Source organism: Furipterus horrens, unplaced genomic scaffold, assembly GCF_987537825.1.
Source record: "Furipterus horrens unplaced genomic scaffold, mFurHor1.1.pri manual_scaffold_10, whole genome shotgun sequence".
NCBI classification, from domain to species: Eukaryota; Metazoa; Chordata; class Mammalia; order Chiroptera; family Furipteridae; genus Furipterus; species Furipterus horrens.
Genome location: NW_028327180.1, coordinates 61,214,589 through 61,229,932, shown reverse-complemented (window position 1 = coordinate 61,229,932; position 15,344 = coordinate 61,214,589). Strand labels below are relative to the sequence as shown.

The 15,344-nt window shown below is 39.7% G+C and overlaps 1 protein-coding gene across 3 annotated transcripts in view; it reads left to right on the top strand.

Annotated features, from left to right (window-relative positions):
* The first annotated feature begins 6,785 nt into the window (after nt 1-6,785).
* GCSAML (germinal center associated signaling and motility like) overlaps nt 6,786-15,344 on the top strand; it is a 61,909-nt gene continuing 53,350 nt past the window's right edge. For 2 of the 3 annotated variants that reach the window (XM_090289136.1, XM_090289134.1), the window contains exon 1: nt 6,786-6,840. In XM_090289136.1, coding sequence (XP_090145262.1) covers nt 6,812-6,840 — 29 coding nt within the window. In that variant the 5' untranslated portion in view covers nt 6,786-6,811. Of the gene's footprint in view, nt 6,841-9,941; nt 9,998-15,344 lie in introns of those variants that run through there. The other variant, XM_090289135.1, reaches the window with a different exon arrangement.

The following is a 15,344-nucleotide window of genomic DNA, read 5'->3' as shown; positions in this document are numbered from 1 at the left end:
GGGTACAAACTCACAACTCGAATGTAAAATCATCCTGGGTATCTAATGCACAGCATTGTGATCATAGTTAACAGTACTGTTTTTGGTACTTGAAAGTTGCTAAGAGAGTAGATCTTAAATGTTCTCACCACAAAAAAGCAAATGGTAATTATGTGATGAAGGTCTTAGCTAATGCTACCAAGTCAATCATATTGCAATATGTAAATGCATCAAATAAACACCTGTACACCTTCAAAGTTTCTGGTCATTTCTTGACAGCAGCATTGGAGGAGGCATGACACTCTGATGCGATATGTTTAGGCAGGTGGTGTTAAAGAGGGAAGTTTTACTTCTACACTAGCAAGTGCACTGCAGCTACAAAGCCACATTCCCCACAAGTTCCAGATGAGAATTGGTTGAGCTGGTTACAAAATTTCTTAGCATAAAATCATCATTGTCATTGGCATCATCATCATCATCATCAACCAAACAATTGTAGGGGGAAAAAAACTACCTTCTTAAGTTTTTTAGTGACTGCAGGCCTGTGAATTAAACTGACAAGAGACAGATTAACAGGAAAAAAGGCATACACATTTATTAACCATTAATTTTACATGCACAGGGGCATCACAAGAAGGAAGGAGCAACCAAGGAGCAGTGAGATGTGAGAATTTATATAGCCTCTTAATAGGAGAAAGAGAGAGCAAAGGCCACTTACAATGGAACAAATAATTTCTAGAAAAGATAACTGGGCTCTTAGAAGGATAGATGGGAGATAGGATAGCCTGCTGATGTCTATTCAGGTGTGGTGCAAACTTCTCACCTGTAATGAGTCAATCTTCCCTGTTGATGAAGTTCCCAGGGTAGGGATTTATGACAATGGAAGATTTTTGGAGGGTCTGTTTTTAAGCAGATAATGAGCTTCACCTGCATTTGCCAATCCTCAAATGTTTCTGTTATGCCACATAGGCATATTATGTGTTCCTATATAATCGTCACTTTACCTTTTCCTGAATTTGAATTAAATGCTTTTTTCATACCACAAATATAACAAAATTTAAATTTATTCAGCAATGACATTGAAAACACTTGAAACCAAATACCTGATTTATCAGAATGTTAACTTTCCCAGTACTTAATATCTTATTGTTCATTTCTTCCTTAAAAAATACCTAAGTCAGACTTGAGACTCTGTTTCTCTACCCTGTGACTGGGTAAGGAACTGGTTTTGGTTCTAATATTACCTGCAGATGACCAGGAACTAGCTATTAACAGAAACCGTGCTACACCTCATGTGCTTGGTCTAGCTCCAAGCCCTACAGAAGAAAGTGAGATCAAATTTCTCACCCTGACACAGTAACATTATAAATGGCTATAATTTTTATGGTGGAATATGTGCAGCTAGTATTAGAAATCTCAAACATTATCAACAATACCATGTCAAGATTTATTTATAAGAATGTTAATTGCAGATTTGTTATAACAGAAAAACTGGAAGTAACCAAAAAAGAGGTTGGAGATAATCATTATGCAATGATACAGGGAAACCCTTTGTATCCATTAGTAACTGATTATCTTAGCCAGGCACCATCTCAGCCAGAAGCCCCCTTGTTCACACAAGAGCCTTCAGGATAGCTGCTCCAGCTCACCTACAGGAGGGACATTTTTGTGAGGACTCTGCTGGCCCAAAACAGGCCCCACCTCACTGCCCCAGCCCTTTGCCTGTAGCTACTATAAATTCTTTCAGTGACCTCCTTCTTCCCTCTCCCCCCTCCTTAATACATAAAGATGCATACAAAACTCTGAGATGAGGGACAAGTTGTTTTTTTCTACCTAGCCATGCTAGCGGTTTAGACTTCATGTGCCCAATCAATCTTTTGGCTCAGTAAAACCTATTTAAGAATGACCTCAGTCATGAAAGTTAAAGATTTTTAGTTTGACAGAGGAGCTATATCATTGTGGTTTTGATTTGCACCTCTCTTATGACTGGTGATGGTGAGCAACATTCTGTGAACCTGATGACCCTTTGGAGAAATGTCTACTCAAGTTTTTTGCCCATTTTAAAATTGGGTTCTTTTTTTATTTTTGTTTTTTGTTTTGTTATTAAGTCATAGGAATGTCTTACATATTTTGGAAATTAACTGCTTGTCAGATATGTGACTTGCCATACTGCTCACTTAAAATTTTGTTAAGATGGTAAATCTCACGTTAAGTGTTCTTCACACCACCCCTCAAAAGGACACCAGGAAACTTGTGAAGGGGTGGATGTACTTTTCACATTAATTGTGATGATGGTATCAAGAATGTTCACTGATGTCCGGCCAAGATAGACACACTGCTTCTCCCTTCACAACTAAGAAGGAATACAACTATCTCAAAACTAGAGACAACCAGGAGTTGCATGGAAAATTGAGCTGTATGGAAACCCAACAAACAAAGATATAAAGAAGAAATACTCATCCAGACAGGTAAGAGAAATGGAGCCAGGGTGGAGAAGAAGTGGTGTGGTGGTGGCAGCAGTGGCAGCAGTGGCAGGCTGGCAGAAATCACAGTCACATGTTTTAAAAAGTAGAAAGGGACACCTGGGAAGTGCACCCAGCACCAGACCAGACCACACAACTCACAGTTCCAGCACTGGGGAAAATAAATCCTCTTTGCTTCTGACTGTGAAAACCAATGGGGGTTGGGGTGGAAGCAGAAACTGCCTGTCTCTCAGAAAAATCCACTTAAATAAAAGGCTCCCATGGTCCTAGAATGCTGCAGACCCACCCATAGCTAGGGCAACAGCTAGAGAGGCACAAGTTCCATACAGGGAGCAGGAGAAGTGCCTGGAAAAGGGATGGGTACTGAGCAAGCGGCATTGTTCCCTCTCAGACCCCTTCCCCAATTACAGTGCCACAACATGGTAAAACGGGTCACCCTGTACTGATGAATACCTAAGGCTCTGCCCCTTGCAATGTAACAGGTGTGAAAGCTCTACCTAAGACACAGAGGCAAACACAGGAGCCTGTCAAGATGAGGAGACAGAGAAGTATGGCCCAAAAGAGGGGATAGATCAAGGTTTCAGTGATAGAACTAAGTGATGAGGAGATAGCCAACCTAACAGATGCAGAGGTCAAAACACTGGTGATAAAAATGCTCACAGGCTTGACAGATACACTAAAGTATGGCAAATGAAGAAAAGAAGAAGTGAAGGGCATACTAAGTGAAACAAAGGAAAGTCCACAAAAAAAAAAAAAAAAAAAACAATTGTGAAGGGAAGGAAACCAGGATTCAAATCAATGATTTGGAACATAAGGAAGAAAAAAACAGTCAACTAGTAGAGAATGAGGAAAGAAGAATTGAAAAAATGAGGAGAGGCTTTAGCAACCTCTGGGACAACTTTAAATGTGACAACATCTGAATCATAATGGTGCCAGAAGGAGAAGAAGAAGAGCAAGAAATAGAAAGCTTTTGTGAAAAAATAATGAAGGAAAACTTCCCAAATTTGGTGAAGGAAATAGACATACAAGTCCAGGAAGCACAGAGAGTCCCAAACAAGCTAGACCCAAAAAGGACAACACCAAGACACATCATCATTAAAATGCCAAAGGTTAAAGATAAAGAGAGAATCTTAAAAGCAGCAAGAAAAAAGCAGAGAGTTACCTATAGAGGGGTCCCTATAAGACTGTCAGCTGATTTCTCAAAAGAAACTTTGCAGGCAAGATGTGGCTGGCAAGAAGTAGTCAATGTGATGAAAAGCAAGGACCTACAACCAAGATTACTCTATCCAGCAAAGCTATCATTTAGAATGGAAGGGCAGATAAAGTGCTTCCCAGACAAGGTAAAGCTAAAGGAGCTCATCATCACCCAGCCATTATTATATGAAATGTTAAAGGGACTTATTTAAGAAAAAGATCAAAAGTATGAATGTTAAAATGACAACAAACTCACAACTACCAACAACTGAATCTAAAAAACAAAAGCAAAATCCAATTAAGCAAACCAGAATAAGAACAGAAGAATAGGTATGGGGATTATTTGGAGTGTTATCAGCTGGGAGGGATATTGGGGAGAAATGGGGAAATGGTGCAGGGATGAAGAAGCATAATTGGTTGGTACAAAATAGACAGGGGGAAGCTAACAATAATATAGGAAAAGGTGAAGCCAAAGAACTTATATGCACAACCCATGAACATGAACTAAGGGGAGGTGAGATTGCTGAAGGGAAGCAGGGTAATAGGCAGAGAGGAGCAAAGGGAAAAAAAATTGGGACAACTGTAATAACATAATCAGTAAAATATACTTAAAAATTCTTAACGCATATCAGTTGAAAATTGGTGCTCTACATCTTAATAGCTACAGCTGTCAGATTAGATGGATGTGGGGATAGGGAGAAAGAAAAGTTATGTGACTGTGACTGAGGGCCTGAATCTTCACTACTGGGTGATAAAATTTTATACACAGCAAGCAGATTCCTTTCTAATAAATTTAATGGACAATGGCTTTTTACCACTCAAAAAAAAAAAAAAAAAAAAAAGGAATGTTCACTCAGCAAATAGGATACATTAATAAATTCTGTTTTGTATACCAATTATACCTCTATAAAGCCGGGGGGAAATGGTCTCTGAAAATCTATTTCCTGGTGTAGGAAAACATATGTGCAATGAGTACTCTCCTTTTTGGAATTCTTTAAACTGATGGGTATGTATGTGTTCACAGAGCAAAGACTATAAATAGACATTAAAATGTATACAGAAGTTGTTTCTGGGTAGTAGGATTCTGGGTTACTTTAATGTTTTTTATATTTTCTTATCTGTACTTTTTAGATTTTCAATACCAAGCACATAACAATTTAATAATAAGGAAAACATATGTGATTAAGTGTTTGACTTCGAAAGTGCAGAGGGAAATGGTTGTCCTTTGACTGTCAGAGCAAATAGAAAGCATTGTGTGTCCTTTTAGATAAAGTTCAGATATGTGAAACCTAAACTAGCTGGTTGACAGGAGATCCAGTAGAAAGAACAAACCTAAAAGCAAGCAAGTAGAGAATGTTAACAGGAGCCCTGCTGAAGGTAGAAATGGCCTGCATCAAGGTGGCGCGTGGAACATTACCTTTGAAAACACTGTCTCCATCCTTCCATATAGCACCGAGATTCCAAAGGAGGTCGGATAGTGTGCAACCCTGCTGTGTTCCATCACTGGTCCCAGCCACGGCCATTGCAGAGCATTTTAGTTCACTAAAAGCTCTCTTTTGCTTCTGTTGTATTCCTTCTGCAGAGGAAGTGTGTGAGGTCCAGATGGTTCATTGATTAGCCTTCTGTAGTAGAAACTGGAGACCTTTTGGTGTTGCCACATTTCTATCATTTAGTGTCTGGGACCTATAGGGACTTCCTTAATAGAGCATTTGGGGATTGATGAATTTATTTGTGATTAATAAATGGTTTATTGCGGTGGTTCTCAAAGGTTATCAGGCAACAAGAAGAACGCCTACAGAGTTTCTGATTTGGGAGGTGTGAGCTGGGAGCTGGAATCTGCATTTCTAACAATTTGTCAGGTGTCTCCTGCTGCTGGTCTGGGACCAGGCTTAGAGAATCCCTGCTCTGGCATCTTGCTGCTCAAAGGACCAGCAGGAGTGGCATCAGCTGCGAGCTTGTGATAAAGGCAAACATGGACCTAGTTTGATAGAATCAGAATCTGCGTTTAACAGGATGCTCAAGTGATTAGTGTGGATGTGAAAGTCTGGGAAGCAGGGCTCTGGGACATGGGTTCTGAAAAGTGAATTAGGCAAAGCAAACACTTGGAATGGGATGTGACACTCTTGTTCCAAATACAATTTTTCTCAAGCTTATGATTAAAACATAAAATTTAGAAATAATCGTAAAGCACTTGAGACCTCTGAGCTCTGACAGCAGGTAACAGTAACTTAAATTTCATTGGCCTTGGTATCCTTATTTGGAAAATATTTTTAAAATTGGAATAGTTGAACATATAGCTACTGAATTCAGCAAGTCAGTTTTGTGTTGAATGAAAACTGAAGGAAGCCAGGCACCTGTCTGCACTCCATGATGTGACAGATATCATGAATAAGCTATTTCACTCCCCCATCAATGGTGGCTCAGTCAGCAGCCAGCAAATCGCCTGCTTTATCACTGCAGCCAGCCTGTGCTCTGTGGCTCTGCCGGGTGGTGCAGGGGAGGAAGTGGGGGACCAGATGGTGCAGATGGGTCTGTCAGGCCCTGTCTCCTTCCCCTTTGGCATTAGCCTTGGAACAACTGGAAGAGCAATTGCTCCGTAGCCCACCTCGAACAACATCAAACCCTTCCATTGCCACTCCTTTCTTTCTTCTTAGTCTTGTCTTTTGAAGTCAGACCTCTGAGGAAAGACGTTACATGTGACTTGATTTTTATGACTGGAGGAACAAATAGAGATTTTCTTTATTTTTTCTTTTCTTTTTCTTAGAAGAGGCATTCTTCTTGTGTGTTTGGAAAAGGACAAAATATTGGGAATCTTGACGTCAGATTTCTGAGGAATAGGAAATTCCCTCCCCTGTCTGATCCTGCAATCCTGGAATTTCCCTGAAAGCCAAGTGACCCCAGAGTGTTAGATTTATTCTCTCATGCTTCAGTCCAATGTTTTCCTACACTGTGTGCAAACCATGCTCCCGTTCCATCCCCTCCCCAGTGGTTCCCTCCTTCTCTAACACATCCGTCCTCTGGTAGCTGGTGGTTGGTGGGAGCACAAGCCAGTGGTCAGACACCACATCCGGCTCCACATTGTGCTTTTCATTGCTTTGATCAATACTGCCCAAAGTGGAGTGATACGAGCTGAGAAACCGAGTCACACTGACAGGATGGGAAATTGTCTCCTGAGAGAACTCAGGTGAGTCCTGACTCTGAACACTGTCCTTTCTGGAAGAAAGAGAACAGGGAGGAGGAGGCTGGGCTTACAGACTTCGAAAGGAGGGGCATTTGTGCTTAAGAAGGCTGAACCTCAACAGTATTCTCTAAGAATACTCCCTGTCCTTCCTCTCTCCTTCCTCTGGAACCACGGTAGGTTGCCAGATTTGGAGAATAGAGACTATGTCCACTTGAATCTTTTTGCACCTGTCTTTCCTCATTTGGGTGTAGAGATTATCTTCCCATTAGGGGCCAGCATTAGAATAAATAAGTTCTTGAAAATATGGATGCAAAACAATGCGCTCAAATGCTTTGGATTTAAGCAATGACTTTTATTGGTTACTTTTACCTCTATCTTTTTCAAATGCTTTTGAAGTTGTAGACCAGATATGGATAACAAGCATTGGTTTTTTACATCTTTCTTAGAGAATTGTCCCCAGAGCACCCCATTCCCTATTCACTCTCACTAATCCTTCCCGTCTTGTTATATTGTTATCTAAGAGGACTATTTTTAAATTTACATATAATTAACATATAACACTGTATAAGTTTAAGGTGTGTACAGTGTGTTAATTTGGTGTATTTATATATTTAATATGATTACCACCATAGCATTAGCAAACACCTCTATCACATCACATAATTATTATTTGTTTTGTGGTGGAATGAGTTAGGATCTAATCTCTCAGCAACTTCTAAGTTTATGTTGCCTGTAATCACCATGTTGTACATTAGATCTCCCAGATTTATTTTTTTAATCCTGACCTGGGGATATACTTATTGATTTCAGAGAGAGAGAAACATCAATCAATTGCCTCCCATATACACCCTGACCAGTAATCAAACCCATAACCTAGGTATGTGCCCTGACCAAGGATTGAACCTGCAACCTTCTGGAGTATGGGACCATGTTCCAACCAGCTGAGCCACCCTGCCAGGGCTGGACTTATTATCGTTTAGTTGGAACTTTGTACCTTTAACAACATCTCCCCATCTTCCCCATGCCCAATCCCTGGCAGCCACCATTCTCTCCTTGTTTGTACAAGTGTCTCTTCTTCAGATTCCACATATAACTGAGATCATACAGTACTCATCTCACTCTGTCTGACTTTTCTCACTTGCATAATTTCCTCAAGGTCTGTCCATGTTATCAAACATGGCAGCATTTCCTTCCTTCTTGTGGCTGAATAATATTCCATTGCATAGATGGAGATAAGTGAGGCAGAGATAGAGATATGTCGTCACACCTTCCTTATCCATCTGTTGACAGACATGTGGCTTGTTTCCATGCTAAGGCTCTTGTGACTAATGCTGTAATGAACATGGGAGTGCAGATATCTCTTTGAGCTCCTGTTTTTACTTTTTGATATACACCCAGAAGTGGAACTGCTGAATCATATGATAGTTATAGTTTAATTTTTAAAAACTGTTTTCCACAGTAGCTGCATCAGTTTATATTCCTGCCAACATTACACAAGCATTCCCTTTTTTCTACATCTTTGCCAACACTTGATATTTCTTGTTTTTCTTTTGCCAGTATTCTTGTTGGTAGCCATTCTAACAGGTGTGAGATGATAGCTCAGTGTGGTTTTTTATTTATTTATTTATTTGTTTGTTTGTTTGTTTTATTTGTTTATTTTTTAGAGAGAGGGGAAAGGAGAAAGAGAGGGAGAGAAACATCACTGTGTGGTTGCCTCTCACTTGCGCCCCCAACCGGGGATCTGGCGTGCAACCTAGTCATGTGCCCTGACTGGGAATCAAACCAGCAACACTTGGCTCGCAGGTCAATGCTCAATCCACTGAGCCACAGCAGCCAGGGCTCTCACTGTGGTTTTGATTGCATTTCTCTGAGGATGAATAGTGTTAAGCACCTGTCCCTGTGCCTGTGGGCCACCAGGTGTGTCTCTAACACAGCCAGGTGGAGCCAGCCGCAACCCACTCCTGTATTCCAGGGAGCATTCCTGTGTCCCACTGGCTGACATGTCCAGTACAGAGACCACTTGTTGTGAAATTTAAGCTCCTGTATATTCTGTTTTAATCATCCTTCCCCTACTTATTGATCTCTTCTGACTCTGGGTATCACCTCCACTGTTGTCCTCAGCAACCACCTCTAATTATTTCCTACCTTCTGGAATCTCACAGGTAGTTATTGCTTTGAATATACCTTCTCAACAGCTGCACCTCCCCAGAGCACAAGCAGGCATTTGAAGGACATATGCCTAGTTTGTTTTCTTCAATGTGCCCTTCTACGTTTCCTACCCTAATTGTTGCTGGACCTTGTGCCCTGTCAGGCTGTGTGCCCATGCTGCCAGAACTCTTTCTCCAAAGCCAATTTTCAGCTGTCTTTACTTGTCAAAACAGTCATGCTGTAACAACCTTGCCAAATGCTACATCTCCTTGATCTCTGCTTGAAATTATTCATAAACTGTTTATGAACATTGATGACACTGAATATGTTCTGTCTAATGTCATGATCACAATTGCATGTCTTGTAGATCATGAGTCTTTGCTCACAAGGACAATACCTTCAAACTGGAAAGCCCTGAAACCCTGGCCCACACTCTTCAGAGAACAAGCCCTACATGGTTAGTTCCTAGCTCCTAGAGGAAGCAGGTGGGATCCTCAGTCCAGGGAAACAGAGGGTCCCATGGTCATTTCAGGGCACCAAGACAGAAGGGAGCTTGCTGTTCTGAGTGGGCTCCTTCTCTGTGCTGGTTTTAATGTTTTTCCACTTATATCTATCACCAGGTTCTGATAGGCTAGGAGGTCTCTGGGACCAGCCACTAAGTTCTCTTATTGTATAAACTTTAAGGTGGCAGGAAGATGCTGATTGAATCCAACCATGTGCAAATGAAGCCAGTTATACAAAGCGAGGTGGCAGAACTCGATGTCCTTCTGCTCTTCCGCTGCTGTTCACTGCTTAGGGTCCTAACCTTACCTCTGGGAGAAGCCTGCTTGCTTAGTTTTAGTTTTACTTTAAAATCCAGGCAGATGTGAGAAGAAGGAAGAGGGTGTTTCCTCAGGGGGTCCCATGGGGGCTTTTGTGAATCAGGCCTTCACAGGCCTGGGCTTTTCTTAGTCCTACACACTTCAAGTAGCCAGATCCAGCAGCATGCCAGGCACGGGCAGGGCTGAGTCAGGTAATGAGCTCGCATTGGTGATGATGATGGATGAGTCTCTCAGGTGCACTTTCTGCACAGCACAGGGCCAGGAAGACGATCACAGACTCATTTTCTTACTTTTCCATAACTATTGCATGAAATAGTTGCTATTATTATCGTCATTTATTGTGAGGTTGGAAAAATGTAACATTAAGTATAAAAATGGGTCTTCTAGTTGGATACATTTATTAATTAGTGATAAGAGCTAGTTTAGTCCCAGTAAGTAAAATATGGATAATTTCTATCTAGAGCACATTGTGCATTAGTAAACATGGGAAGGCAGGTTAGAGGCATTGCTTGGAGATCATGCAATTAGGGGAAGGGAAATGTGTAGTTTCTAATGCATCATGAAGCTGGACAACGCTTGTACTGGATCCTTGTCCTGTTTTTCCTGTAACCCTGGACAAGTTCCTTGGTCTTCTTGACAGAATGTCTTAATGTTCACTGCAGGAATGTGAATGTTGCCACATCCTAGGTTTAGTAGTGAGGATAAGAGGGGAAAATGCAGGAACACAGATGATTAATCAGTGATGGCAACTATTTAACCAGTTAGGGGCTCTGAAGTTGATCTAGTTCCATGAACTCCTCCAGAACTTTTAGTTCATGAGGAATTTCATTCAAAGCACTTCAAACACCACTGGGAAGGAGACAGAGGAAATCCACTCGTGAGTGTGTTCCAGCAGGGGCGAGGGGACAGACATGTAAATCATGCAGGTTGGACAGAAATAAGTGCTGCACACGAACTAGAGCAGAGGGAGAGAGTGGCGTCATGGAGACCTGACCTCTGAGCGGAGCCCTGGGGATGAGCAGGTTAGGCAAGCGCCTATGGGATCAGCTTCCAGACAGAGACCTTAGGTAAAGGGCCTGAGGAGCAACTGAGCAGGTGTGTTGTGGGATGGGGAGGGTGGGGCTGGGGCAGGGACAGGAGGTGAATGACATGGACTGGGTCACTACAGGACCACTTCACATCCACATCTGATTGTCCTATTTTTTTTCTAATTTTTGAGGTTTATTTGATATGCCAAAATTGCAATAAGATTTAATGTATACATTATTTTGAGTTTGGACATATGCCAGTTGCTGTAATACCATCAGTGCAACAAAGACACAAATATGTCCATCACATCCCAAAGGTTTCTCGTGTTCTTTTCCTGGTTTCATTTTTGTTTTATGTTAAGAATACTGAACATGAGATCTGTCCTCTTACTATATTTTAAAGTGCATGATACCATACTGTTAACTACAGGTGCCTTTAAGCTGTGTAGCAGGTCTCCAAAGCCTGTGCATATAGGTAGCATAACTGAAATTTTAGATCTATCAAGCAGCAACTTTCCAGTTTCCTCTTTCTCCAGCCCCTGGCAGCCTCCACTCTACTCTCTGCTTCTGTGATTTTACTTACTTTCAACTCTGCCTATAAGTGAAATCAACTGTAATCATCCATCTGTGACAAGATTGCTTCACTTAGCATAGTGACTTCAAGGTTCATCTATGCTGTCCCATATGTCAGGAATTCCTTCCTTTTTAAGGCTTCATGATAATCTGTTGTACCTATACCACATTTTCTTTATTCATCACCAATGAATATAGGATTGTTTCCACATACTGATTACTGTGAATAATGCTGCAGTGAACATGGGGGTGCGAGCCTCTCTTTGAGATCCTGATACTGATTTCCTTGGACAAATACCCAGAAATTTTAGTATTGTACATAGAAAGGCAGTGGATTTTTGTACACTGATTTTATATCCTGCAACTTTACTGTATTTGAGCATTGTTTCTAGTAGTTTTTTTTTGGTGGAGTCTTTAGAGTTTTCTATCTACAGAATCATGTCATCTGCAAAAAGTGACACTTTTACTTCTGCCTTCCCAATTTGGATGCATTTTATTTCTTTCTCTTGACTTATTGCTCTGGCTAGGACTTCCAGAACTGTGTTAAATAAGAGTGATGAGAGTGGGCATCTTTGTCTTGTTCATGATTTTAGAGAAAAATATTTCTGTTTTTCACCATTGAGTCTGATATTGGCTGAGGGTTTCTCATATATGATCTTTATTGTGTTGAGATACTTTCCCTCTATACCCATTTTATTGAGTGTTTTAATCGTAAATGGATGTTGTATCTTATCAAATGCTTTTTCTGCATCTATTGATAACACCCTATAATTTTAATGCTTTGTTTTGTTAATGTGGTGTATCAAATTGATTGATTTTCATATGTTGAACCATCTTTGTGCCCCAGGAATGAACCTTACTTGATCATAATATATTAATTTCTTAATGTAGTCTTGTACTTGATTTGCTAGTATTCTGTTTATGATTTTTGCATCTGTATTCATCAGAGATATTGGTGTGTAGTGTTATTCTTTCCAGGTTTTGGTATCAGGGTTATGTTGGCCTCATAAAAATATATTAGGAAGTACTGCCTCTTCTTTAATTTTTTTGGAAGAGTTTGAGAATGATAGGATCAAATCTTTTAATGTTTGGTAGAATTTACTGGTGAAGCCATCTGACCCTGGACTTTTATTTTGGGGGAAGGTTTTTTATGGTTGTTTCAATTTCTCCACTGTTGATTGGTCTTTTTATATTTTTCACTTTATGATTCAATTGAGGAAGGTTATATATTTCTAGGAACTTATCCATTTATCCTATGTTACTGAATTTGGTGGTGTATAGTATTTCATAGTATTCTAGTACAATCCTTTGTATATCTGTGATGTCTGTGGTAACTTCTCTTTTATTTCTGGTTTTGTTTATATGGGTCTTTTCTCTCTTTTCCTTAGTGAGTCTAGCTAGGTATTTGTCAATTTCATTAATCTTTTTAAAGAACCAGCTCTTTGTTTTATTAATTTTTGTATAATCTTTTTTCTCTATTTCATTCAATTCTATTCTAATTTTTATTATTTTCTTTCCTTTGCTGACTTTGGATTGCTTTTGTGCTTTTTCTAGATCCTTAAGATGTAATGTTAGGTTGTTTACTTGGGATTTCTCTTGTTTCTTGAGATAGGCCTGTAAAGATATAAACTTCCCTCTCATTAATAGTTTTTATTGCATCTCGGGAGTTTTGGTATGTTGTATTGTCATTTCCCTTTATCTCTACATATCTTTTGATCTTAACTTTTATTTCCTTTTTGACCCAGTTACTTTTTATGTTGCTTAATCTCCAAATATTTGTGGAATTTTTTAACTTCCTATTGCAGTTGATTTCTAATATTGAAGCACTGTAGTCAGAGAATATGCTTCATATATATATTTCAATCTTCTTGAATTTGTTGAGACTAGTTTTGTGATCCAACATAAAGCGTTTATCTTTGAGAATGTTCCAGTGTACCGGAGAAGAAAGTGTAATCCAATGTTCTGGAATGAAAAGCTCTATAAATGACAATTATATCCATTTAGTTTAATGTATCATTAAGGCTAATATTTCTTTATTGAGTCTCTGTTTGGATAATCTATATAGAGTTGTCAATTGAGCATTAAGGTCCCCAACTAAGATTGTTTTTTGGCCTGTTTCTCACTTTAGTTTTGTTAGTAGTTGCTTTATATATTTTGGTGCTCACTGATTGGGTGCACATATATTAAAAATTGTTATGCCTTTCTGATGTACCGTCTCCTTTACCATTGTAAAATGTCCATCTTTGTCCCTTGTTACTTTTGTTATCTTGAAATCTGTTTTGTCTGATATAAGTATGGCTACACCTGATTTTCTGTGGATGTTATTGGCTTGGAAAATCATTTTCCACCCTTTCTCTTTGAGTCTGACTATGTCTTTACAGTTTAGATGTTTCTCCTGAAGTCAGGATCTGGTTGAATTTTGTTCTTTGATCCATGTGCTATTTTGTGCCTCTTTATTGGTGAATTCAGTCCATTTACATTTAGGGTGATTATTGATGTATGAAGATTTCTTATAGCCATTTTATCTTTTGTTTTCTGGTATCATTATGCCTCCATTGGTTCTTTTCCTTTGTATTTCTGCCTGTCTTTTTGTTTTTGTTTTGTTTTGTTTTTTAATTAGGAATATTTCTTTCTTTTTTAAAAAATATGCTTTATTGATTATGCTGTTACAGTTGTCCCAATTTCTTTTCCCTTTGTTCCTTTCACCAAGTGATCCCCCCCAGTTGTCTGCCCCAACTTAGTCCATGCCCATTGGTTGTGCATATAGTTCTTCTCAACATCTTCCTGTCTACTCCACTCCCTCCTACTATGCTTCTTAATTCCTGTACCATCTCCCTCCCTTTCCCCCTTCCCCCTCCCTGCTGACCTTTCCCCAAAATGTTCCCCATACCTATAATTCTTTTCCCACTCTCATTGCCTACTTAGTTTGCCTTTGATTCCATTCACTAGCTTCTGTTGTTGGTTGTTGTGATACAGTTTTCACTTTAACGTTCATAGTTTTGATCCTCTTTCTCCTAAAAAGTCCCTTTAACATTTCATATAACAGTGGTTTTGAACTGATAAACTCCTTCAGTTTTACTTTGTCCTGGAAACACTTTCTCTGCTCTTCTATTCTGAATGACAGCTTTGCTGGATAGAGTAATTGTGGTTGTAGGTTTTTGCTTTTCATTACTTTGAATATTTCTTGCCAGTCCCTTCTTGCCTGCAGAGTTTCTTTTGAGAAATCAGATGATAGTCTTATTGAAACCCCTTTGTACATAATTCTCTTCTTCTCTCTTGCTGCTTTTAAGATTCTCTCTTTATCCTTAACTTTTGACATTTTGATTATAATGTGTCTTGGAGTGGTTCTCCCTGGGTCCAGTTGTTTTGGAACTCTGTGCTTCCTGGACCTGTAAGTCTATTTCCTTCCCCAAGTTAGGAAAGTTCTGCTTCATTATTTTGTCACATAATTTTTCCAATTTTAGTTCTTCTTCTTCACCTTCTCGCAACCCTGTGATTCGGATGTTGGCCCACTTATAGCTGTACCATAGGTTTCTGAGCCTCTCCTCATTTTCCTCACTTTTTGTTTCCTCTTTCTGCACTGGTTGACTGTTTGTTCCTTCCCTATGTTCTAATTTGTTGATTTGATCCCTGGTTTTCTTTCCATCACCACTAGTTTTGTATGTGTTTTCATTCATTTCAGCAGGACTAGCTTTCATTCCTTCCCTGTCTTGTTTAAGATCTGCTGTTAGGTCTGTAAGCATTCTTATAACCAAAGCTCCGAACTGTGCCTCAGGAAGATTTTCTATCTGCTGCTTCCTTAGATTAGATATTTGCTGGATGGTCAGCTGTATCACCAGGATCTCTATCATAATCTGTGCCATCCTGATAGTTTTGTGTTTACTTTTGCTTCCTAGGCAGGCCTGTCACACCTCCTATGATATAGGGGGCAGAGCCC